This window comes from Nylanderia fulva, unplaced genomic scaffold (genome assembly GCF_048542155.1).
Source record: "Nylanderia fulva isolate GAGA-0341 unplaced genomic scaffold, ASM4854215v1 Scaffold13, whole genome shotgun sequence".
Classification (NCBI taxonomy): domain Eukaryota; kingdom Metazoa; phylum Arthropoda; class Insecta; order Hymenoptera; family Formicidae; genus Nylanderia; species Nylanderia fulva.
The window spans coordinates 5,663,236-5,690,226 of NW_028189518.1; the positions used below are offsets into that span (position 1 = coordinate 5,663,236).

General features: G+C 32.4%; 2 protein-coding genes across 10 annotated transcripts; one reads left to right on the top strand and one right to left on the bottom strand.

Annotated features, from left to right (window-relative positions):
- Positions 1 to 403: 403 nt before the first annotated feature.
- On the bottom strand, positions 404 to 14,142 carry mbc (dedicator of cytokinesis protein myoblast city). 7 transcript variants are annotated; one of them, XM_029320839.2, is made up of 23 exons: positions 13,887 to 14,142; positions 12,823 to 13,064; positions 11,977 to 12,725; positions 11,675 to 11,828; positions 11,397 to 11,567; positions 10,924 to 11,304; positions 10,610 to 10,825; positions 10,194 to 10,516; positions 9,681 to 10,029; positions 8,481 to 8,579; positions 7,937 to 8,127; positions 7,490 to 7,840; positions 7,011 to 7,287; positions 6,649 to 6,896; positions 6,335 to 6,466; positions 5,948 to 6,227; positions 5,635 to 5,858; positions 5,217 to 5,516; positions 4,774 to 5,083; positions 4,586 to 4,695; positions 4,076 to 4,201; positions 2,620 to 2,878; positions 404 to 2,526 (listed from the first exon to the last, which is right to left on the bottom strand). In XM_029320839.2, exons 1-23 carry the CDS (start codon positions 13,927 to 13,929, stop codon positions 2,047 to 2,049), a joined length of 6,015 nt encoding a protein of 2,004 aa, XP_029176672.1. In that variant the 5' UTR covers positions 13,930 to 14,142; the 3' UTR covers positions 404 to 2,046. The 7 variants fall into 7 exon arrangements, with proteins under 7 accessions (XP_029176672.1, XP_085335983.1, XP_085335982.1 ...); XM_085479857.1 differs by having other exon boundaries at positions 4,076 to 4,183; positions 11,675 to 11,831; XM_085479856.1 differs by having other exon boundaries at positions 11,675 to 11,831.
- Positions 14,143 to 14,695: 553 nt separating this feature from the next.
- Positions 14,696 to 19,099, top strand: CSN8 (COP9 signalosome subunit 8). 3 transcript variants are annotated; one of them, XM_029320849.2, is made up of 5 exons: positions 14,696 to 14,755; positions 15,488 to 15,539; positions 16,174 to 16,244; positions 17,163 to 17,341; positions 18,115 to 19,099. In XM_029320849.2, the coding sequence occupies exons 3-5, from the start codon at positions 16,207 to 16,209 to the stop codon at positions 18,369 to 18,371; spliced, it is 474 nt and encodes a 157-aa protein (XP_029176682.1). In that variant the 5' UTR covers positions 14,696 to 14,755; positions 15,488 to 15,539; positions 16,174 to 16,206; the 3' UTR covers positions 18,372 to 19,099. The 3 variants fall into 3 exon arrangements, with proteins under 3 accessions (XP_029176682.1, XP_029176683.1, XP_029176681.1); XM_029320850.2 differs by lacking the exon at positions 14,696 to 14,755 and adding an exon at positions 14,818 to 15,386; XM_029320848.2 differs by lacking the exons at positions 14,696 to 14,755; positions 15,488 to 15,539 and adding an exon at positions 15,648 to 15,867.
- The last annotated feature ends 7,892 nt before the right edge of the window (positions 19,100 to 26,991 follow it).

Here is a 26,991-nt window from a genome sequence, read left to right on the forward strand (position 1 = left end):
GTGTGTGAAAATTAATATATTATATGCAAAAGTAAAAAAAAAACAAAATTGTTTTAAATTAAATAACAAGATGGTATACATTAGTACCTAAACATAAAAAATAGTTATATATATATATATATATATATATATATAACGAAAAACAAATGGCACTACATTAAATTTCTTAATTTCTTTAAGCTCAATAATATTGTCAATTTTTTCTATTACATAACAAAATTAGTTGCAAAGCTAAGAACTGTATTCATACTCTGTTCTAATCAAATATACATAAATATGTGTATGTATTTATGTATTTTTGGAATTTTACTAAACAAATAAAGAATAATATAAGAATAATTTTGAACTGAATACAGATCTTTGCTATATTAATTATCATAAGTAATGAATGATATATCAAGAATTCACTTATATTTTAATTTATTTTGTTTATCGTTCATTAGATGCAAGTATTAATATATTCAATATATATTACATCATATTTGTTTCTTCAGCATCACATATGATTTTCTAAAGCTCTTAATAAATAAAGCACTAATCTCTTTGGTATGAGACTCAAGTGACGATGAAAAACACAATAAGTAGCTTTTGTATTGTAGTTATATGGCTTCTTCTAATGTTTGTAGAATTTGCTATAATTAAAAGACAATGCAAATCAACATGATTATAAAGTGTCTCTTTATATAAGATTATAATCTTCATAATCCATTTAAATTTTTATTCTGATTTTATGCTCAAATTAGGAAGCAGTTTGTCACAATATAGCACTAATTATACCCTATGATCATATATCAATATTATAAGTAAATAATTTATTTGGATTATGAAACAAACATGCAATATCATATGCAGTATTATTTGCTGCATACTTATTCTTATTGAATATATTTTGTATAAACCAATGTCTTTTTGTATATATTAAAAATAAGTTAACACATAAGACTATAGTCTCGTTGTTAACAAGTATATGTATGAATGACTTATATAAATACAGTAACTCATATAAATTTTTTTTACCACTAGATCACAATGGCTTGGTATTTAAATAATAACTATGTTGCGGTTATATAAACTATAACTACTCATAATTATTTTATAAAAATCGTGAAATAAGTTTAAATAGTGTATCAAATATATAGATATGCAAAAAATTAACCGCTTTCGTTATATCGAATATTAATGTTCCATATTATAGTATTAGCATAAATTCATTCAAAAATTGCCTTAGTATAAAATATAAAAGGTTCCCAAAGTTTTCACTACAATTAAAGCTATATATGTGTATATGTTTTATATAAAAATCTATAAAAATATATATTTGTCATAAATATGTCCAAAGCCACATGATAATAAAGTTTTAGATTGAAAAAGTGGACATTACACTAGCACATTAAGCCTTCTAATAGATATTATAAAGCATGTGAAATGTAATCAAACAATATTTAAATGTTCGAAAAAATATGCTCATATAAAGTAAATAATTATTAAAAGCAACTTTTGTAAGTTTTAGCCTTATAAGTAAAACTTTTCTTTCATTACTAATGTTACAAAAACATTGAATTTCTTGAATAAATCGCAAAGCTTTATACTGCATACTACAATAAAAATAAAGTAAATACATTGATATATTATAATAATTTACGACTTGTCATTATAGTTTTTGTCATATATATGCACTGCAAAATTATAAAATGTTATCTTTCGTAAATTCATACTAATTTTTCAATTTTTTTATCAATAATTGCTCACTATCAATACGAATAGAGCAACATCTGTTCTACTGTTAAAGTTATTTCGTATTGTAATGAAGCGTATACTAAACTCACTTATCCTAAATTGCGAAAAAAAGGCACAAAGAAATATATTAGAACGCTAACTTTAAGAGAATGGTAACTCTTCTAAAGATCGACGGTACAGAAATTAATGCGAAAATGATCGCGAATAACAAGAAAGCGCGCGTATTATATACGTGGATGTGGATGGATACTTGTTATGGTCATAACTCTTGGCAAGATCAATAAGACGTCTGCAAGATTTTACGTTACGTTACGCGGTCGACGAATCCTCATGCGAGGTTTCGACATCGTTGGAGGCCAGAACGATCTTATGCAAACTATGAATCGGTCTTTTCGGTTTTGGTGGAGGCGTCGGCGGTTTATTAGAATGGCAGTCTGGACTGTCATCATCGGTAGGTGTCGGCAGCTTGTTCTTCCACTGTCCTGAAGATTTATTCAGATTATTCAAAGTACCTGGGGCAGGGCTAGCTGGACACTGATTGGAGGACAACTCCTCCGGGAGATTACAATAATCGGCCTCGCGCATTTTAATAGGCAGAGGCGGAGGTGGATCATCTTCGGATGCTGTACTGTCGGTCGTGCCGACGCTATCTCTATTGCCCTTTCCTAAACCGCTTGGTTCCAATTCGTTATTGATGTTCCTTAGATAGTGCTGGGACTGACCGGACCAGCGATTACTTATTCTACGTTCTTTGTCCACTTCCGATCTCAGAGGACGTTTTGGTGTGAGCTGTGTATAAACAGGCACGTATTTTTCCATTTTAATATTACAAAGAGCAAAAAAGATGACGATTGTTAAATACCCATCTAAACTTGTCCGTACCTCTTGTCGTAGTTCGAATACAGGTGTCGAATGTAAATTAGATATTAATGACGTAATGGACGATACTGAACTGTGAGATATCTCGGCTGTGGTGTACCACTGGCTGGTCGGTTGATCGTTTTTCGTCACCGTGGCGGAATCGCTCTTTCGCGAACTTCTACGTTTTGTATCCTTCTTTTTATACGTTCCTGGACTTGGGCTTCCCAATGCCTTTTGCAAAGAGGCCGTTGACAAAATATGCGAACGCATGGAGTTGTTCCTATAAATTGAAAATATTTACGATTAAAGGCGACGCCTTTGTTTGTAAAATCAGAGACAGATAAAAGTGAACCATATCTACACCAGCGAAAGAAATATAACTCGTTATTATAAATAGATAAGATTTAATTGATAAACGATTATATATATATATATATATATATATATATATATATAAAGATATTAAGATATTAGTCTCTGAGATAAGAAAAATGTAATAATCATAATAATCGCATTCAAGCTTTTTGCAACAAGTCTGTAACAAGTGCATTTTTTCATTACCTATCGTAGTTATTGTAGACTTAGGAAGTTTAGCAGATTGCCAGTTGAAGGAGATATATATTCCAGGAACATTTATGATGATATTGTGAAAAACAGAAACAGAATCATGCAAATGAGAAGCAGAATAAATAAAAATATAGAAGATGTAAAGATGTTAATCTAAAGAAATCAATGCATTTTTCGTATACATCTAAAACTACTCTATTTTCACGTGATGTATATATAATTTCTATCGCATAAAGAAATATAGCCCATATTTAAAAAATTTTCTTATTGTCTCGTTTTATCTGTATTTTGCAGAAGTAAAGATGTAATGCAAAATTGTAGCCTGTATTTCAAATATATTTTTTCATGCTGTTTCTAAATTTTTTTAGTTATTTCTGGTTAATTTTAGTTTTGAATGAATAAATGTACCACCCTCACAAACACATGTATGAAAAGTAACATAGATTACTTAATGCATATAGGGGGAAAATATATACAAATTAACATTTCCTGTACTGTATAAAAATATAAACAAATGAAATAACTGGGAAACTTAAATATTAAATTAAATAAAAAAACAAACATATATATATAACAGGAATGTTAAGTGCGAAGAAAGGATAATAAGGCATTATGCGAAAGTTTATCAGGTCCAACAGCGATATTCCTGAAATCATATTGCATTCTTTTCTATCACGTGCTCTAAAACGGCATTTTATATTACTCTCTTTAGACATATAAAATGTGATCTTATGATAAATATACTAAATAAATTCGTGCATCTAAACGATTAATAGAAATTTATTGAAATTTTTCTTTTAGAAGAGGATTTTTAGAGAAGATTATATATTAACTCATCTACATAGAGAAATAACTGATTCAATTCTTAGTTAGTGCTGTAGCTAAGTGAAACACTGGGGTATGACTTTACCTTGACAAATTGACGTTTTGAGCACCACTGGGGGATGTGCTGTTGTTAAAATTGAACGATGCAAGTGACTTGAACGTTGCAACTTGGGATCTTGTAAGTGAGGATACCCTGGAGTGAGTTGTACAGCTGAACGGGGTAATTGCAAGATGTAACTATTTTAAAACTGACACAGGATGACACAGATCGATCGTATTTGAATCTGGACATCCTGAATACAGCGCGCACCATTTACACATATTGTTTTTACTTATAATAAATGCTACTTAGGAATATGTTAGGATATTTGCGTTGTTTTGTAATTTCACAAAAATAAAGGTAATATTTTAAATATTTATATTTAAATAAAATGTAGCTTTTTATAAAAGCTTAAATAAATTAGTAACATGTTTTGAAATATTGCCTCGTTTCAATAGTGACGATCTATAGCATGCTATTATTTTCTTGTTAGTCACGAGGAACTCGTTAATAAAATGAGCATGCGTTTATGCGATAATTAACAGAATAACTTACTCTGAATTATTCATATTTGACTCAGACAGACAGTGATTATCCCCTCTTGATGTCGGTGGTCTTCGCATAGTTACGGTCTGTGTTAAGCTTTCAATTTGTAAATCGCATGTCTATGTTATAAAATAAAAAAATTATTAATTTCGAAAAACTGCGTATATAAATACTAACGAATAATTAGATTAGCTTACCCTCTTTCCGTATTTAGCTTCTACTTGATTGCGCATCGACACGAAACATTGTTCTAAACGTTGATGAAACGGTGTCAATTCAGTGGGCGCTCGTGCTTTGTGTAACTGAAGACCTATACTAAGCAAAGGAATTTGTTCCGCGATAAGTCCTTCTAATTTAAGAAGATCCGAACTCTCTTCCAGATGACTATCTTTGTATTCTGTATTCAGAAAAGCTTTTTCGTAGTTATCAATACCACCCATAACAGCTGGATCCAGTATACCATTCAATTTCATGCTTAAAGGGTTTAACGGAAGACTAGGATCGCTCCTGTAATAATGAAGGAAATAGTAGTTGTGTAAAAATTCGTAATGCAAGTAATAAATATATAATAAATAAAAGAGAATAATTATGCTCGTCACACTTTGTTATTCTATTACAGTTATAAAAAGTTAAAGCAAACCTGTGAGCAATAATGAGATCTCGTAGTGCTGTATTCGTAGCTTCCATAGTTTCAATCGCATTCCTCAATGGACTGACTAAATATGTCTCACTAGACGTCACAGGAAACCATCGAAGAATTCCCGGCAATGGATAGCTTGTTACAAGCACTGTTCTTTCTAACCATAACGAAGCAAATTCATTGTTACTATTAATGCTAGCATTTACTTCCTTTTCTTTATCACTAGCTGTCGCAATGATTTCTTTTCTCGGTGCGGGTCTTGAAAATCTGAAGCGTTGCACGTCATTCACACGATGATATCTAAAATTAGATTAGATTAAAATGTAAAAATAATAATTATATGAAAATATAATTAAAGCAATAAAAGCAAATTAATAAACTGTCTTATATTTAATTACATTAATATAATATTGAATACCTTAAAACTGCTTCTGCAGTAACTGGTTTACCACTTAGACGATGCCTCTTTTCATCCATCAATGGCTCTACCTTATTGATTTGCACATATTGATGATTGGATTCCAGCATTTCTGTGGTGGGCGGAGATAATTTGTTCATTTGCTCTGCATTTGGTAACTGATTTAAAGTTCTTGTGCAAAAATCACTAAGTCGTTCATATTCCTTTCCTCGATAGACAAATACCTATGACAAATGCATTATTTTGTTAAAAGAATAAAAGTGAATATAAAATATCATCAAAAAGAAAGAGATGTTTCAACATGTCAAAATACCTTATTCTGAAGAAAAGCAGGATGTCCTTTGCCATAATATGCAACTCTAAAGTATTCTGGTTCAGGTCTTAACTGCTTCACTATGCAATCATAAAACTTTGCCATGCGCCTTAATAATACAGATAGTTGCAAATAATCAAATGTTTCTTCTTCATATTGCGATATTAATTCTTTGCAAACGCTAAGAGCGCATTCCCACATTCTTCCCTTATCAAAATAATCGATGACATCATTATATAGTGCCTCTTTCAATTCACGATGTGTTTGACATGATCGATATCTAGAAAAAAATAATATAATAATTTAATATTTATTGTATTAAGTATCGTAATAAGTTTAATTGTGTGAAAATATTCTGTTATTTAATTTTAAGATTAATTATGCTACCTGTGAGATTTCAACAAAGGTGGCAAAGGTTGGTCACTCCATGCTAATAATTGACTATGGAGCTTCAGAGAATATGCTGCTTCTGTATAATTATCGCATTCTAAATGTAATTCACACAGCTTGTTCACATATCTGTATAATAAAGAAAACTTTATATATATATTTCAAAAAATATAGATATTTATATTATATTAGATATAATACATAAAAGAATTAGGTTTTTATTATACTAATTTAATCAGGCAATTCATTCCTTAAAATAAAAGATTAAAATATTTAATTATAAAAATATATTACATTTTTTTTGCTTTTACCTGATATACATTTCCTTCCTATTAATCTCGGAATAGAATTCTAATAAATTTACAGTGCAAAGCATGCGATGTTCTTGGGATTCTGCATGAATAATATCTCGATATTGCAACAAGCGTTCCATGAGTTTAGCGATAGTGTCTACAAACCGTGATCCTTGTTCTCGCATTGTGGAATGTTTTTCGCACAAAGAACCCATAACATGAGTCCAAAGAGCACGAAATTGCTCGTCACCTCTGCCTCCTTCCACCTATAGAAAAGATACTTTGATCAAGTATAATTTTTGATTGGTATAATATTAATGAAACAAATTTAAATTATACGACTACTTTTGAATACATAGAATGATGTAAAAAAACTGTACCAAGATATCCAGTTTTGCAATCATCTCATTTTCATATTCTATAAAATTAGCTTTGATATGAGCAGGATCACGTTTGGTATCGCCATATCCTTCCACTATACGTGAACTGTAATATTCACATTGCATCATATCAAAGAAAATAGGTATTGTAGCTTTTCTCAATTCAGTTTCAGGTATTAATGCCATTTCGAGGATTGAGCCAACTAAAGTAGGCACAAAGAGTATTTTATGTTGTCCCAAATTAAACCACATTGATCGGATCTCAAATGCAGTTTCTCTGTAAACAAAGGAAACAGAGATGTAACATTACTTTTATTTTATCGATTTATACCATATTATTTAATAAAAATATTTATTATAGAATGTGTTGTATAATTAAAAATCTCATGCTTTTGTTTAAGTATCATTCTTTCTATTTGAATCTATTTTCTGCGATAGTTTCGAAATTTGCGCAATTTTATTATATTTTCTAAACATACCTACGCATGTCGTTATAACGCGCAATAATGCGATTCCGTTTTGCTGGTGTGAATGTCTCCAACTGTAGAGCAGGTTGAGTTAAAAAAGCAATAGCACAATGAAAGAAATTTGACCATGCTTGTTGCTCAAAATCGGTAAAAAAATAATCTCTAATTGTGCCTGAGAAATATCGTAATGATTTTAGAACAACGCTATTTTGAAGCATAATCATTTCGCACCAATCTCCTGGAAACACGCTTCTAGAAACTAAATCTTTAAACACTAATAATATTTCCATAAGAAAATCAAGCAAATCAATTCTCGTTCCAAAGTGATTGATGTATACTTCATAATGATGTTGTGTCATTTGTCTGAAAAATATTGCAAAAAGGATAGAACTCTCACCTTATTCTTCCCTTTCAAATATATATCTTTTTTTTACAATTACTTTAAAATCTTAAAAATACCTGAATATCGCCAACATGACTGAAACTAAATTTCCAACTAAGGGATTTTCCCTATCCATTGATATAACAGTTTGTATAATAGTGCGTAATGCAGTTAACATTATCTCCTTAACATCTGAAACTGTGCTACCTATATCTTTTCTAAAAGTCAGTTCCAGAATGTCAGACAATATCTTGACACATAATTCCACCTAGGAACATAAAGAATAGATTTAAAAAGTAGAATAGATTGCTTTAATACATCTATTTCTATAAAGTATAGAAATTAGTAGAAATTACGTAAATCCATATATCTAAATTAGTGCGTGATATGAGCGTACACTCTCTGCAATCTATACATTCACACAAAAAAATTAAAATTCACATAATAACGCGAATCACTGATCCTAATAAATAATAAAATATAATACAACACAACACACAGGCATAAATGCAACTTTTGTGTTAAACAATTTCAAAATATATCCTATAACGCCCTGAAAAACGCACTATTTATTTGCGTAGAAGATTTTGGAATTTCCTGCATTTTTATCGCAAAAATTACCTCTTCGGAGTAGCCGCGATGTTGGTTGAGTCGATGCCGATTTTCGCCGAGCAGCCTGGCTACCTTCGCCACGCTCTTTCCAGGCGTACTCGATAGACCCTTTAAACGCCATTTACCAAAACCAAACCGAACACAAAAAAAATGAAATAACCCTTGTTAGTTAGGAAAAAAATACCATTTTCTAAAGACATATATATTTCTGAAAATTCCCGACACCAATGTGAATGTAGAACTGCATGCAGTAAAGATGCAGTTTCTCACTAAGAAGCAGTATTAATAATAACAAGAGTATGTATAATAAATAAAAAAAAAAAATTGATACTTTCGTCTAATCATTATTTTTTTTCACAGTATCATGAATATATATTTTGTATGCTCATACTGTTCATTAACTACACATAAATTATAAAATATTCTAACAGTTCTATTGTAACAAAAAAGTAAGAAATTGAAAAAGATATCACGAATTAAATAGTTTTATATCTAAATGCCTAAATGTTGTAAAATGCAGAATGAACATTATGCAGTAACATATTACTGGACAAACACATGCCACATTCAAAGTTCTATTATTTCAATAAATATGCATTTATTCTTACATGCTCTACTGAAAGAGTAAGTAAAAAGGATGTCTCTTTCAATATATTATTTTCAAATAACAATTCTTATTATTATTGTACACTTTAAAAAAATACAGTTAAGTGCAATATTATTTCTTTCTTCTTATTTATTTCTTTAATGTAAAATTAATATGTGCAATAATAATAAAAATAATATAAAAATTTGATTGAGAGTTTAATAATAACATTTATTATAATAGCCAAACAAGTTATTATTTAATAAATGAAACAAACGAAAAGACATCCTCTACGAAAAAGAAGTTTGATAAGATTTATGTAGAAAGATGCGTGGCGGAAGGATCGCAGGCTGCACGGAAAGCACGAATAAATGACATTTATCATACACATCACGATATTAAATGCAAGTAAAAATTTATATGTTCAATAAAATTTAGTTATATGCAAATGTATAGTTAGAAAATTCTATGAAAAGTATTGCGAGAATATATCAACGTGATGAATTAACATTATTTCTTGTGAAATATAGATAAGAATAATGTGAACATTCTAATTTGTTTAAACTATACTAGATTAGGAATTTGTAGCATTAGGAAATATAGCAAACTTTATAACATCTCACCTCTTCTTTAGCTTCCAATAAGTCCCTCACGAGTATGGTAATTCTCGGCAATAAAATCGCTCTACACTCCACATTTAGAAAAAGTGGACTATGAACGATATCATTGACTGTCATCATTTTCTGTTTAGTTAATCTACCTGTTGGTAGAGTCACGAGTAAATCTGTTAGAATTGTACTCAATTGCATGCCGCTGTAGACCCTTAATAAATGAGGTATCGTTGTGGGTAAATACTTGAGGCAAGCTCCTTGAACCAACAAAGTTCCATCTGTTTCATGACTCATAAGGTTGACAATAGATCGTAATAGATCCGTTAATGTTTGTGAAAATTCTTCTTCATCTTGATTTAATCTTTAAAACAAAATTAAAATATTTGTTAAAATCATATATACTTCTCTTTTAAAGAATAAATATATCATACTTATATTTATTATATTGTCATTTAGATAAATAAAAAATGTATAATTTTGTAATTATAATTTGTTACTATATATGTAATAATAAATAAAACATACTCGGTAAATAAAAGACGAGATTCGACAATAAACCTCATGCAGTACTGCAGACTTTTCATTGTCTTAAGCAATAAATCACGTTCTTGACCATCATTGTTGCCGACGTTGTCTATACGCTTACGCAATACCGCAATTAATTTCTTATATGCAAGAGTCGCAGAAAAACTTTCAGAAATGTATAAATCTAATACTGGTTGAAAGTGCTGATACTTTCTATCAGACACGAGCCCAATAATATATAAAAGGCACTCAAAAACCATGTCATCATAGACATCACTGTCCGAATTATTCATTAAGATGTTAAATAAAGCATCTAAAACATCCTGTAAAAAATAATGTTACTCAATATAAATTATTCTCATATAAACATAATTTTATTTATATGTAATCTTCCTCGATATCAGATTTTATTTTACCTGTAGAAATTTCACTATTTCTTCCCCATCAACCTTCATCAAAGCAGCTAAAGATTCTTTTAGGCCAGTATTTTGTGATGTCCAATTAAGTAAGCCTAATAAATCTACATTCTGAGTTAATTTAGTTGAGCAAATGTTGGTTGCTATCAAAAAACTATCTTTGCTGCTTAATGTTAATGGTCCTGAACTTGGTTTCTTCTCAATGTTTAATTCAGCCTAAACCACATAAAGTAAAGAAAAGATACAATATTAAAATGTTATATTTAAAAATATATAAAATTTCTTTTATCTTTTCAATATATATATATACGTACCAATTCTCCGCGTGTTGATGGCAATTTAAAGTAAGATATATCACTTTCCTCATACTTTTTTTGTTCTAATTTATAAACCAGCAATTCGTGTTGTATGTCTTGCAGAGTTGTGCCATTGCGTTGCATTAATCGAACATAACTTAACGCGAATGGTTTTTCAGACTTATCTTTCGCTTCGTTAGAACTGCGATGCTTGAATGTAAACTTCAAATGAGCCTGCTTGAATTCTTCTATAGGTATGGCAATCTTGAATGTTTCACACCATCTAGGCTTATCTTCGTGATAATAAATAACACTATGATACTCGTCAATTGGGGACGCACCGCCACCTAATGTCATGACTCCAGGAATTGCTATGCCATGCTCATTACATACTTTAACCTGTTAAAAATCATGTTATAAGTACTTTTATATTTTTATAAAAAAAAAAAAAAAAAAGAAAAACAATTTTTATTTTCTATTTAAATACTAACCGTTACTTCCACATTTTTGTCTGTAGATTTTGACCCCTTGCTAAATTCACCATTAATTAAAGTCAGATAGAGATCATTGCGTACGTCACCTGGCAAAATAACTTCTGGAAATCCCATTTTACGCGCAATTGCAACGTTCCCGAGAACTAGATGTGGATTTTCGTCACGTACCTATATATAAATGCTCAAAATTAGAAATAATTTTTTTTATATAAAATATATAACAATACAAAAAGTTATACAATTATATAGAAAAATAACTTTATTTCACGACTCACTTGCTTTGGGTCACCTCTTAACAATTTTAAACTCGTCCACAATCCTTGTCCACCTGTGATATTGGTAATATTGCCATTGATATGTCTCTGGATATTTCCTTCTTTTTGTGCTATAATTCTACGTAATATACCATCAAGACTATCTTTCTCACAACATCTGAAACAAAAAACAGGGAAACCAACAAAACTCTGTCTTAATTTTTGCAAGAATTACTATAATCTTTCCTTTGATGCTTCAACCATGAATGTCACAGCATTGAACCTTTGAATAGACCAAGATACCATCTTAAATATGTACTTACTGTATAAAAGGTATAAAATGATGTTGTTCAACATCTCCCTCGAGTTTGCCGGTAATAAATAATGTGATATCCATCGCAGCTACACCGAATGGTCTTCTCATATTTTCCGTATTCTTGGATTTGTTCTGATTATTTTGTGCAACGCTCGAACGACGATGATCCGGTTCTTTGGCTTCCATACCGCCTACTCTAATTACATAACAGGCTAAATAAACTTTGTCTCTTGTCAAATCTCTGGAACCAAGATCCGTGAACAACACTCTAAGATTGTGCAACTGATCAATATCCCTTGCAAGTCCCTCTTTGCTCCACGATACCACGTAATTCTCCGTGATAGCTTTCATCTCTCTGCCGTCATATAAAGTTAATAGTAGCTCTACATCCTCTGTCATTTTACATACAAAATTTCTTACACTGACAAAGAAGATATGTGAATATACAGGTACTTGTGGCTTGTGGGACTTTTTTTTGGTGTCATTGGACGCCTTTCTTATCCTTTCTGCAGCAGTCTCATGATGATAGTATAATTGAATCGCGCTCGTTTCTTCGGGATTTAAAATATTTCCATGCTCATCTCGAACTACCATATCCAAACCCAATAATTGATTTCCAGTGTCTATCCTTGCTGTTGCTAATCTTTTCATATCCTTCAGTTCATCTACTGTTAAAGTACCGCTCAAGATCTTGCTTCTGTATCCTATTGCATCCAAAATTTGTTGTTGCATTGTCCTGAAGTGCTCGGAGTGTGTCTATATATGCATAAAAAGAATTATGTAAAATTATATCTATATATTTTTATTTCTAGAAAGACATATTTAAGCTATATAATAAAAAATATATACATACTATATATAAATGCTTCCAATGATGTCCCCATTCTCTTAGAACATTAGTAATTTCATGTACTAAGTTATCCGTATATGTTGACTTCTGTAAGATATGTGTATAGGATTTTGGAAAAATTCCACATGTCCCTTTAAACTTGCTGCGGCCATAATACCAATCTCCACACTCCTCAGTTATTTGGAGAACTTCTCCCACTGTTAAACGTATTGTGTGCGGATTTGGATGTGCAAAGTTATGAATGGCTAAATAAAATAATAAAATAGATTTTATTTTGGCATTTTAATGTTTTTCAGAGACATTGCATGCTTTGGAACATCTCAAAATTTTCATTGATAATTTCAAAATTATAATTTTTTTTAAACTTTAAATAAATTCAACAAAATATGATAAATTATCTGTTCAATTTTATGTATGTCTTAATAACTTAAATACATTCTTATCATTTAAAATATATAAATATTCTAAAACTAATATATATATATAGAACATACAAGAATGTGCAATGCAATGATAAATAACATTCTTTTATTATAGATAATTAACACATGTATGTAAAGTTTGTATAACATTGAAATCAATGTATATATGTTATTTTAATATTTATGGTAATAACGCGATTTATTCTACATCAATCTACATAAAATCCTCTATATCAAACATGATTATATTTATATAATAAAGTATTACAATATTATATATAATAATATTATATATAATTATATATGATATTCGTATATATATATATGATATTATACATAATTATATATTATATTATGTATTATATTACATATATTTATATTATTACAATTACATTTATACATTGATTGACGTAATGTCATAAATATAAAAAAAATGTACGAATAATCACAGGCGTAAAATACATCACAAATTCTATCTTGTACGATTCTTGTGTCAAATTACAGAAAGGCCCACTCGATTGTCAGATACGATGTAACAAAAATTTTATCTGAACTCTCAGGGGCACCTCCCAGGATGTCAGAATATTTCGCAGTACAGAGGGTTATTAATCTGCTTACACACAAACTGATGTATTAGTTCCTCACCTACTCCTAACTGCTCATTAATTCGCTTCCATGTCATTGTCATTTTATCCCGATACTTAGCACTTCCAGGATATTATTACATTAATTACATCTCGCGATTCACATCTCGTTAGAGGGGACAAAATATTGTCGTTTTACCGTGTCATCTATTATTACAACGCTTCGAAACAGGATGTTACACTTCTTTGCTCTATTGCTGCAGTGATGAGAGAATGGACGGGAGAGTCGAGGCTAGAGGGAACAAACATGTCATGAAATGTAGAAAAATTGACGTAAACGTAGAGAGGAAAACGCAAGTGAAAAATGTTCGTCCTCTTAATTTTATTCAAATTATCACATCAATCGATATAAAGAGAAAATAATCAAGTGGAGAGCTCTATCGTTTCTGATTTCATCGAAACTCTATAATTATTATATGTATTTTTACGCATATAAAACATGAATCTGCAAATTATAATCGCTCTCTTCTTTCGTTATATTGTAATTTTGAAATAATACTCTTATTTCAAGTAGAACATCTCAAAATATAAATATTAATATATTACATAAATATTACAACGATAATTCGACAAATAAAGTAATTTACTCATAGAAATGAATAACTCAAGTGATTCGTAAAAGACGTCAAATTACGTGATCAAAAGAAACTTCAGAGTTGCGTTCAGAAATCTGTCAGTCAAAGTGCAAAATGTGTTCGACCAATCGGAGAGCGAGGATCTCTTCACTCTGATTGGTCGATCGCGCGCTTCGCCCTAAGCGAACACATTTTCGAACACAATCTAGAATACCGCCATCCGCCATCTTCACTTTCGACTCGTTCGCGATTAAGTTCGCGCGTCTACATCGCTGCTCCGCAAAAATACACGAATGTGAGTTAATTACTTGTATTATATCAAAAATATTAATTAATCGTCTTTACGCACTTCTCCAATTATCGTATAAGTATGTATCGCGATCGTACGCGCGAGATGAGATCGATTTTGTTGGCCGCGAATCTCTCGGAGTTCTCGGTTCCCTCGAAGCCGCGTGACGTCACAGCCAAAAGTTCGCGCGCGCGACTTTACGAGGGCGGATCGCGAGAATCACCGGGTGCTTTCGACGCGAAAATCTCCGCAGTTTTGTGCGTTTCCAGTCGTACTTTCGCGTCGAAGTACCATTACGCGACGAATTAAACTCATAACTTTCGTAAAAATCGTCAAGATCGACTACTAATTAAAATTGCACTGCCATAGTGTTTTCAATATTTTTTTCGCGAATTGTCGAGTCGGAAATATCTGACAAAAGTCGTCGTTCGATGAGACCCTTCGATATAAGTGAAAAAAAAAAAGAAGATGGAGCATATCGGTCCTATTCGCGTGCGAATAAGCTCCCGTAATTCGGTGTTTTTTTTATCGCAAAATGTGTGTCGAAAATGTGATATCTAAAATCCGGGCGTCGCGAACGAAAAAAGTGTAGGAGTAGGCCCAGGGTGGCATCGGGTAACGGCGGAGCAACTACATGGTAAATTATTTTTTTATTTATTTTATTTATTATTCTTTATGTTTATAATTAAATATTTACTTATTGGTTTATCTTTTAAAAAATGTTTAAATTAATTACAGGAAAAATGGCGAGTAAAATCCAAAATACCCCAAGAAGAAAAATAATTGAAATGTGAGTCGAATTAATTATTTATTTTTCATTATTATTTACCAAAATAGGATATTTGCAAATATTGTCGATAAAAAGATTTGGTATCCTCCTTCGATAAGGTTGTAATCTGTAATATTGGCATGATAATAATTATCGACTAACTTCACTCTGTCCTCTGTATTCATCTTGTGTTCGCGGTTGTGTTTGGTGATTTTTATGTCGGCATATTTTTGAGATTTTGTATTATTATTATCGCCGAAATAGTAGACGAAATTATCTAATCATGGTGCCCAATTGTACGGCCGAACTCAACAGATTGATGAACGAGTTAGAAATAAGCGAATTGGAGGTGAGTTTTTTAGTAAACGCGAAAGCGCACTTATAGGTTATGTCGTTTATTTATATTCAATCTTATGTGCTTGCATTCAGCAAAAAAACGACAACTGTTGTGAAATTCGTGAATCTAATTAGTGCATGCTCTTAGATTCAGCTAAGATCAAGAGCATACACCAATCAGATTCACAAATTTTACAACAGTTGCAAAACTATTTTTTCTGCTGAACTTAGTCAATGTTAAATTACATTTTTCATGGAATTGTTATTTTATAATTGAAGACAAATATTGAAAATAATTTCGATTAATCACTCATTTCAGCCCACTGCTGGAGTTATAACTGCACAATCTTACATGCGACTACTGGCTATCTATCTCTATCAGAATGATCTGTGAGTACATGCAATTTATTTCTTGTGAACGGTATTGTATGTTTTGTTTTTGAGTGCCTTAACAATTTTTCTTATTACTGTGTTTCATTACTTATTTAATAACAAAGTCAGACAGTACTTACAACTTATATACATGAATTAGTACATATGCGCAAATCAATATTCAATCTATATTTTTGATGTGTGAGAATTTTTGATATTATAATATTGAATATACATCTATATTATAATTTAATCAAGTACAAAATAATAATGGAAAAAAAAATAATAGTAAAACATATTCCTGAGTTTATATATTATATAGGGTTGATGGGTTGATTAAACAACTCATTATATTGACTTTATATTATATTATTATATGATTATCATTAAGTATTTGAATTTACAAGAATATTCGAATAATTGCTAAAACTTTATAATATGTCTTTATAATATATCTTCTTTTTTTTTGGAATATTTTTAAAAGTTTTTGTATCTCACTTTTTTGAGACGCTCTATTTTATAAAATGAATATTTCTTTGTATCTTATTCTCACATCTACATATGTCTGTCACGAGAGACCATAGGAATATTCTTTCATTTATTATTATATTTTTGGAATTCTTAAGAGACTTATAAAATGTATGTGATGACACTATTTCCTATCCCTTTGCATTGTGCTTTTTTTCTCTTTTGGACTATTGGTCCAGTATTGCAAAGTATCTTGTTTATCCTAACACTAAAATTTATACAAAATGGAGCAATGTTTTGCATCACATAAAATAATTTTGTAAAGCAGCATGCAGCGCTAAATCGGCTATTCACGACCGATTTTATTTTTACACGGTGCATCACGCATGATATGTTCGAGAGCGCGTTGGGCCTTATCGATCAGCCCACAATTCTTTTTTTATTTGAATAAAACGCGACCGATCACAGATCCAACGCGAAATTCCTCTGGAAACGAATTCCCTCGGATGTGAAAGCCGCCCATGAAGAGCTCAAGCGAATATGGACCGTAGGGCAACGCATGTGGCAACGCAATTGGCCTGCGGTGCATGCAGCCCTCAATATAGAATGGAGTGAAGACGTCAAGGACATTATGACAGCTCTAAAAGGTAAGTTAATAATAAAACAATAAGTTTTATAAAATAATTAATAATAATTAAATCATTAAAAAGAATAGTAATAATAAATAATTATATAATTAAAAAGATTAATATATGTGAAAAATATCGAAATTTTCCTCACATTTTTTAATAAAATAGTAATTAATATTAGACAATAAGAATAATCGGTGTAAAATAGGTCAAATAAATTATTTCTTTGTTGTATACCATTGTCAAGAATTTTTAAAACATAATGTCATGAAAGAAAATTGAAAAAAAATATAGTGAAACGCGATTGCTCATCCACACAGATCATTCATGATACAATAATAATAATAATAATAATAATAATGGAAAATTATTAAAAAATAGCAATAATTGGAATCTACTATCACATTTAAATAATCTAAATTCTAAATCTCTCATTGCAGTTATTATTTAGTAAGTATACATTTTAGAAAATATTTGATATTTTGATAAATATGATACCGTCATCTCTTTATGTTTTATGTTAAGTACGATGAGTTGTTTTTTCTTTATTTAGCGCCCTACATCTGTAGAGGCAAAGACTAAATATGTACCTTATTATAATTAACGACAATCAATTGTTATTAAACTCACCGTCTATACATAATTATCACTTACAACGCCAATCGATAATCGATTATTCGAGCAGAATCTACAGAGTCGTTGAAGTTCCTTACTCAAACTTCTTGCTCTTTGTTAGGCAAGAGAATTTCTTCGCTAATGGAATCTCCGATTCACTTTCCCGATTTTTACAGACAACGTTCGAGAACGAGTGATGAGGCTGATATCGAAAGCGTACTCCTCGTTGAACTTGGCGACCATGGCGACGATGAGCGGAATGTCGTTGGACGAAGCCCGACAAGCAGCCATTGACAGAGGCTGGAGCGTCGACGGTACCATAGTGCAACCGTACACACAGATCCACGAGGAAATATTTCAATCGGACAAGATCTGTTTGACGGAGGAGCAGCTGGAGAAGCTCACACAATTTGTCTCCTTCTTGGAAAATTGAGGGATCTTCGTCGATTCATCTCCCTAATCCCAACTTGTGTGGATTCAAAACATCGATCTCGATGACGGACTCGAACCTCCTTTCGCAATCTCGCTTCGTAATTCTATTATATAAAGGAGGAAGTACGCGCCGAAGGTAACATCATCGATGTTCGTGCTCGTAAAAAAAGGATACCTTACGATAGACGGAGAGGGAGAGGGAGTACTGACAGAGATAGAGACAGAAAGCAACTACCCACGCGATTTGTTCGTTCAATCGGAAGGATAATTCAATGAAGCTCCTCGCAAGCGTGGAATCAACAACTATATTAATCGATAATCAGCTGTGCGTGCGCGAGAGGGCGGACTGGCATTTGCAGAACGGTATCCACCGGCAGGAGCTTCTTTTTCTCTCCTCGTCTCCTCCCTGCCACCATATTCTAACTCGCCTACTCGATGTGGATCCTCTGAAAATACACACTGTTCGCAACCACTTCGCATCGCTGTAATTATCAAAGTGGATCGCCGCAGTAAGAATCGGGCAGGTAGCCGTTAACGTTCCTCACGACGACAACGATGACAACGTGTCTCTCTCTTTGGCGATGAACACGTGTGCGACGCGCGAATTATCTCACGCGTGATTCTTCGTGGTATCCAGAAGAAGAAGAAGCGGAAGGAGAAAAAAAAGACTGGAACTGTTTCAAACTGGCGTGCTTCATTAGATTTTGATAAAGTGTGTTATAACAGCAAGTGAGTGTTTTTTATATTTTGTCTTATTCACTTGAATTTTTCCCGTTTACCATTATCCTCGCAATATTCCTCCTGATGTAAATATATGCGTTTCTAGTTTCTATAATAGTCGTTTACAACGAAAATACATTAGAAATATTACGTTCTCGTAATTAAATCTTTTTTTCTGCAATTCTTTTTAAAAATTAAAAAAGAATAAATGGATTATTTATTTATTTTTGATGATTATTTAAAAATAAAAGCAATTTGACAGTTTCTTTACGAATTGTAACTATGTTAAAAAATAATATAATATTTAATTAATATTATGGATTTTTGTAGATATCAATTTTATTTATTTTTTTTGCTCTATTTCAATTTAAGCTTAATCGATTTTTCATTTTTTACACAAAGAATTTCTCTTAGAATTTACCCTGAAAATTATTGTAATTGTGGGACAATATAATATTGGAATAATTTTATAAAAATTTTTCTGATTAATATACCACAATAAAAATTATCTACCACAATAAGATATAAAATATGTACATATTAATATTTTTTATTATGCTAAATATTAATCAGAGAAACTTTTATCATATCTCGCGATTATCATGATTTTCAGAGTAAATTTTATGAGAAAATTCTCTCCGTGTACATTTAAAGCTGAAAGAAAAAAAGGATTAACAAGATCAAACTTAATTAACATTCCGAAATGAATTCGGTCGTCAAACTACTTGACGCGAAACAATTTCGAAAATCGCGGTAAATTGTATTTGCGTGGAAAAACAATCGATATTTCGATTCACGCGAGACGATCGATATTTCGAGTCGCGCGATATATCTCGAATGACGCAGCGCCCGACGCGACGTCTTCGCAATTGGCGCGCAAAAGTCGCGCGCGCCAAAAGTTTCGCGCTCGCGGAAATAATTCACAACGGGCGAGTTACGACACGCAAATCGAATCCTCGTTCCTCGGAAAAGGCAGCGCGGGTGCTACGAGGCGGCCAGGGGGTACGAACGAGGTAAGTGCATATAACAGTACGTTTCGGAGCGACGCAATAATTCTCTACGAAATCGATTTCTACGGGCCGGGCATGATCGGCATTGTTGTGCCGCCATTACGCAATTCCGCAATGGGTATTCTCGACGAAACCTGGGGCAGGTAGCTCGCGGTCTTTCGTCGGCACCGAGGCGATACTCTTTGCTTCTTTTTTCAGAGGGGGAGGGCCTGCACCATTACTCTAGAAAGTTGTTGCACCAGTATCGCTAGTTCTACACGCGCGCGAAAACACGCGATCGTACGCGCGCGCGTCGCTAATCCGCATCTCGTCTACATTTCTACACATGAGGTGCTGAAAAGCTACATTGCGTCGAGATGAGCGTATCCTTGTAGCGAAACCTATATTACGAATTTATATATGTATATGTACATGTGCATATGCAAAGTTGAAAGCTAAGAATGATTAATAAAATATTAATAGCGGATTCCTGTTTAAAGCAGATACACGTGCATATATATATAGTATTTTATATTTCATTTAAAGCTGTCCTTCAGAGTCATTTTTAGTGAAATTTTTGGGACATTATAAATTCGATTGCGAACCTCAGACAACTTTTCTGCATTTTTATTAAGAAGCAATAAATTAACAACTTGTTAGTTTAAATTGAGAATTCGTTTTGACTATGCAAACTTTCAGACTATGTCAAGGATATAAAATGAATAAAGAAAGCATTTACTTCACAAATGCATAAATTGAAAAAAGCTCTTTTATTTATAAGCAATTGACAGCAATTTTTTCATTTTAAGCGCAAATAGATGACAAATTCTTATATTAAATTATATTTTGCGAAATATAAATTTTCACATAATTATAAAAATATTTAATTATTAAATGTTTATATTGGAAGAATTTTGTAAGTTTCTCTGATTAATTTTTACCACAATAAAAATATTAATATCTATCACAATAAAATATAAAATAGGTTCGATTAATTTTACTATATACATATTAATATTTTTTAATGTGGTAAATATTAATCGGAGAAACGCTTATAAAATTCTTTCAATATATTGCTCTACGATTACCATGATTTTCAGAGTAAATTCTAAGAAAAAATTCTCTCCGTGTATAAATTAAATATTTAGTAAAAGTATTGGAAAATATTACATAATAGAATTAATAGACAATAGGTAAATGAAATCTCTTTAATAAAGAGAAGTTAACTAAAATGAAGTTGATTTATGTAGCTTTTCAACAGCCTCTGTACAGCACGCCTCCGTCAGATTCTCACACCTGTATGATCTCGGCTTCGAGCAAGCGTTCGAGAAACGTGAGAATCGCCACGGAAATCTACCGCGTTCGTTTTTGCTCGCGAACGATTGTTTCGATCTCCGCGGTTCGTGGCGCGATGCATTATTCGATCCGACCGCGCGTGGATCGCGGATATTTCGTGAGGAATATGCATGCTAACGAGAGAAGTTGAAACGCTCTCGTCGTCGCTCGTTGGATCGCTTCTATTATGCGGGATAGAATGCATATCATATACTTCTGTACCCTCCAGAGTCACGGAGGTGAAAGCCTTTGTAGTACTGCCTCTTTTCTGTGGAACAGATTGAAATATGTATGTTTTTACGGAATATTTTTTTTATCAGATTTCTCGAGCCAAGTCCGGAGCAAGCGAACGAACACGAACGAATATCAGGGAATATTAGTGAAGAAGCCTTATTTAATTATTTAATTATTTTTTTATAAAATATTTTTTATATAAAAATATTTTTTTATATTAAAAATATTTTACTAACAATAAAATAATAAAAAAAATGATTAACAGCCTTCTTTGCATTTTTCTCTTGATGTATTCATTTGTGACCGTTCGTGCTTCCTCGCTTGGATAAAAAGAAATCTTGTTCATAAAATATAGTAAGTGAAATATATGACTTGTTAGAAATATATAATCTTTTTGCAACAGAACAATATTGAATACAGCAAATATATAAGCAGGTATATATTCGGTGTAACATTTTAATACGCATGAATAATTATGACATTAATGCTTGATTGTGCAAATATGATATTAATATTTAATTGTGCATAATTAAAAAGAATAATTATTGGATATTCATAAATAGTATGTAAGAATGTTGAATGTAAACATTATCTTTTTCATTTTTTGAAAGATGTTACAGTTATTATATTGGTCGACAATTATTGATTTTATCAGGATATTATAATTCCGTAAAGAGACATTGAATCACTTATACATTATACATTTAATTTTATTACTATCGAACAATCTATATTAATGACGAGTTTTCTTTTACAATTTTACATTAAATTTTATCACGAGATCATAAAGAATTAAAATTCAATACATGAATCCGGATGAATTTTTCACATATTTTCTCCTGGTCTCTCGTAGATTTTATTATAGGCAATAATCCAATATTTCAATAGGAATATCAAAAATTCTCACATAAATGATTTTCTATAATTCACCTCGATATTGCACGTAAGATTCCTTAATCCAAGACTCTTCTTCGCGTCAAGCGTATTCAGGAAGTCATTAAAACAGGAGTTGGGCGTTGTATATCCCGATCGAATCATCCCATAACGTAGGCTAATTTTCGCCCGCTAATTCGTGTGAGAATAATGCTCGTAGAAAAGCGTCCAACCCATCGAACATGCGGAAAAGGAAGGCGGTGTTCCCACGCGCTCTCGTATAATATATACATATGTAGGTACGACGAAGCCTATCCTAGACGCGCCGCTCCGTATCGGGAATATATCGACGGCAATAATAATCGGTAACGAAAAAGCCGTTCTCGTGAGATCAGCAGGGGGTTGCAGAGCGCCCAGACAAGGCCTCCGATGACGGGACCCGACCCCCGTTGTACTCGTACTTGTATACGCGCGCGGAACAACACGAGACTCCTCTCGCGCGCGTGCGAGCGCCTTTTCAACGCCGTTCGTTGAATAATGCAGATTCATCCGGAGAGATGATTGCATCGCGATATCGCGCCGGCCGATACTCTTTTTTTTTATTATTATTATTATTCTATGCCGAGGCGGGCGACGAGGAGAAAGAACGATCACGAACCACGCGAACTCTTCTTGCCTCGTGTTCGCGCCTCGCTCGCGGATTGTCGAACGTTTCGCGGCTCTCTATCGGTCTTCGTTAACCTTTCGGTGAAACTACGCTCGTGCGGGGAATTTGTTTTGACCGCGCCGACTGATTGAGTTGGATCCTCGATATAGCGAAATAACAGAACAGACGGATGTTCCTTATAAAAGTTATATACGTCATGATTCCAAGTTTATATGTTAATTTCGTCACGCATATTTATAAATCCGAGCAGGCTAAGGCTATTTAAAACATTATTTCTCAATGTCAGATTATAATTAATACAAGTAAAGATATAACTGACATAGAATTATAAGTATGACAGAGCCGAGAGAGGTATTGCACACAGAGTGTTAAAGATAAATTAAATCCGTTAAGCACATATGATGAGGAAACGTAAATAAAAATGTGATCAAAATCCTTTTTTTTTTTTTTTTAATTAGAAGAGACCACACATTATGCAGAGAAATATAGAAAGAATTAGAAGTAATTACTTTGATATTTTGTGAAAGAGATGTATGTATATGGAATTAACGTAATATATAGCTTTTATACTGAATTTTCTTCGACGTGGAGAATGAAATTGCAACCTCGGTGATTTACGAGGATGTAATTTATTTGCCCTACGGCGATGTAATCGAAGTAACTATCAAGCAGTGAAAGAACACACTGATTCAGAATCTTTGCCATGAGTCGCCGCGAATACAGACATTAGCGGGTGGATCTTCTTGCATCCGTTCGATCGTCCATCATCGATAATTTCGTGGCATGTAATAGGGTAAACAACCCTATTTCAATAATTGTACATTCACGTCAATCAGAATATTTAAATTTGACAGCGGATTTGATGTGTCTTAAAACAAATTTATACAAAGGCCATAAGTTAGTCAAAAGTAAAAAGATCAAAAGATTATTAAAAGTTTAGAATTATACAATGAAAAGTAAGCAAAATTATTTTTAAAAAATTGCAAATTGTTTTCAAGATTTACATCAAATAATTATATGAAAGAAAAAAGATATGTATAAGACTTATATGTATATTAAAATACAAGAAGATATAAAGATACACATACGAGTAAATTAAACTTTTTCCGAATAATATATTTAAATAGCACATCTCTTCTAGTAAGGGCATCTCTGTTTGAGGCAAAATTTATAGTACACAGAAAGAGTTTTCTCTTAGAATTTATCCTGAAAATCATGGTAATCGAGGGACAATATATGATAGAAAGAATTTTATGAGTTTCTCTGATTGATATCTACCTCTGATTGATAATAAAAAATATTAATCTACTACAATAAGATGTAAAATATGTTTGATCAACTATGTTTGATTAACTATTTACTATGTACACTGAAAAGAACCGATTAAATTAGTAAATATTTATTTCAATACTGCTTTATAAATTATTTATTTAAAACAAATAAATATTTATCTGTTTTGAAAAGGATTTTCTTATATTAAATAAATATTTTTCATCATCATCAATATTTTATTAGTTTCAAATAAATGATTTATAAGGCAGTATTGAAATAAATATTTTTACTCGAATTCAATAAATTTTTTGTCCAATGTATATGTATAATAATATTTGTTATTGCGATACAAAATATTAATCAGAGAAACTCTTATAAAATTCTTCCAATGCCTCATACTCCAATGATTACCGTGCATGATTTTCAGGGTAAAGTCTAACAATAAGAGAAAATTCTCTCTCCGTGTATCAGGTCCGAATTCCGAAATCTCATTAGACGTTCTCCAGACTCCGCATGATTATCTCGGTGCAACGCGACGCGACGCGGAGTATTAACGAAGACAAGCCAGCATCGTTTGCAACATTAAACGAAGCGAAGGTGAGAGGCGAGAGGGAAGAGCCAAGCCGGGTTACCTCAGCTGACCTCCCCTCGTAAGAGTACGCGCCGGTGACTCGCGTCTTCTTTCCCGAGCTCGCGCTCGCCTGCGGTGACCTTTGCGCGTCGCGGAAAACGCCGATGTTCTCCGCGCGAGCGAGCGGCACGAATCGAACGAACGCGCGCGATTTCGTAAGTCCCCATCGCGCATACACGGTTGCGACGGAAGAGAGCCGTCGAGGAGTGGAGATGATGATAATGATGAAGAGAAGAAGACGAAGTGGAAGGCCGCGACTCTTCCTTTTTATCCGCCCCCTTTTCTGCCTCTTCTGATCTCGCGGGTCCAGGGTGTCTGCGAAGACCTCCTGAGGGGTCGCGAATTTTCGAGAATTAGAAGCCGATGGTGTTTGCGACGGCGGTTTGTTAGACACGTGCGGAGAAAAGGGCGCCCAGGTTTCAGAGTGACCTTTTCTTCTTGATACCATTACTGGGTATTTTTATCGCTCGGGACGCCACTTGCACTTGCCTCTAAATGATGTGATCGATAAGAATCTGCGTCGCATTATCCGCGCGCGACGCGGATTTTTCATCTAATCGGAGAACGCGAGCGTGGTTCGGGGAGTCGCGACGCAACTCCGAGGCGTCCAATCACGGCCTATCTAACGTCGCTCGTGTTTTAGATTTGCAGCTTCGATGAAGAACCCATAGCTGCTAGAAGCTATAAGAAATATTAAGTTGAGGGGAGCGAGAGGGATTATGTAAGTTAAGCAATTTCAGGCATTGCGCTCGCGTTCTTTTTATTATCCTTACCCTTATCCTATTAAGGTAGGAAAATGTAATCCGAACTGTTGATGGAAGAATAGTGTGTTGGTATATAGTCATACTTATTTACTGATTGTTAAATGTCTCGAGATTCAATAATAGTATATGTTTCAATTGTAATAGATTTATTCGATAGTCACATTCTTCATTATTTTCTCAGTTTTAAAGGAATTGAGAATATATATATATATATATATATATATATATATATATATATAAAGTATTGATACATATCTAAATTATATTTGCACAAATGCTTGTATAATATAATACCAACAAGTACTATATTTATGTTTTATTCTTTTATACAACTCACGATGTTTTAAATTTTTAATTTACGTGAAACGATTTGTTGCGCTTTTAAAAAATTGGAGATTTTATTGCATTTAAAATTAATTGAAAATTTACAAATGAAGCAATCGAAACATTTCATTTACAATACCTTTGCAATTGTCGATGGAGAATAATAAAAATTCAGTCTCAATCTGCACGATCACACTCTTTCTTTGTCAATTCAAAACGGACATGCTACGTCTTCTCGCATTCAGTTATCCAACCTCCTCATTGCGTAATCAAGCAATCCACTTCACAAGAGTTTGCATTCTGATGATAATTCCAAAGATCCTCCTTCTTTGATCGGCGACGTCATCCCTTTCGTTAGGTTCCAAGCAGATCGTATCATTTCTTCCCCGTCGATCTTAGGTCATCAGAGAATCTATCATTATTGAACAAAATACCGTGTCGGTCATGTGTCATTATACTTATTGCTGACGCGCGTCTTAAATAATAAGTGATATCGATACCAAAAACACTAGCTTTGTTCGGTGAACATACTGAGTTTATCATAGGGATAGTAGTGGTTTCAACATTTTTTCACACTCGAATTTCTTAGTCATTATTTCCAAAGACCCGAGAATCTTAGAATTATTCTGTGAAATAACTTGTCAGTTTTCAAATAAAATTAATTTAATAAAGCTATATATTATTATTCTTGACTATAAAAATTATATCATATCATTTACAAAAATATATGAAGATATAATTATGATATATTGAAACGTATTAATAATTTTTCAGTTTGTATATGTCGTTAATAAAATCAAATATAGAAACTG

What these genes read in the sequence shown, in the direction of transcription:
- mbc (XM_085479855.1), bottom strand. Translation starts at nt 13,929, where the DNA reads ATGACAATGACATGGAAGCGAATTAATGAGCAGTTAGGAGTAG. An exon ending in TAATGAGCAGTTAGGAGTAG is followed by an intron (nt 13,065 to 13,886) that starts GTGAGGAACTAA and finishes TATTTTATTTAG; the next exon opens with CCATTCATAACTTTGCACAT. An exon ending in TCTCGTCTTTTATTTACCGA is followed by an intron (nt 10,030 to 10,193) that starts GTATGTTTTATT and finishes TTTGTTTTAAAG; the next exon opens with ATTAAATCAAGATGAAGAAG.
- CSN8 (XM_029320848.2), top strand. Translation starts at nt 15,802, where the DNA reads ATGGTGCCCAATTGTACGGCCGAACTCAACAGATTGATGAACGAGTTA. An exon ending in TAGAAATAAGCGAATTGGAG is followed by an intron (nt 15,868 to 16,173) that starts GTGAGTTTTTTA and finishes CACTCATTTCAG; the next exon opens with CCCACTGCTGGAGTTATAAC. An exon ending in TATCTCTATCAGAATGATCT is followed by an intron (nt 16,245 to 17,162) that starts GTGAGTACATGC and finishes GACCGATCACAG; the next exon opens with ATCCAACGCGAAATTCCTCT.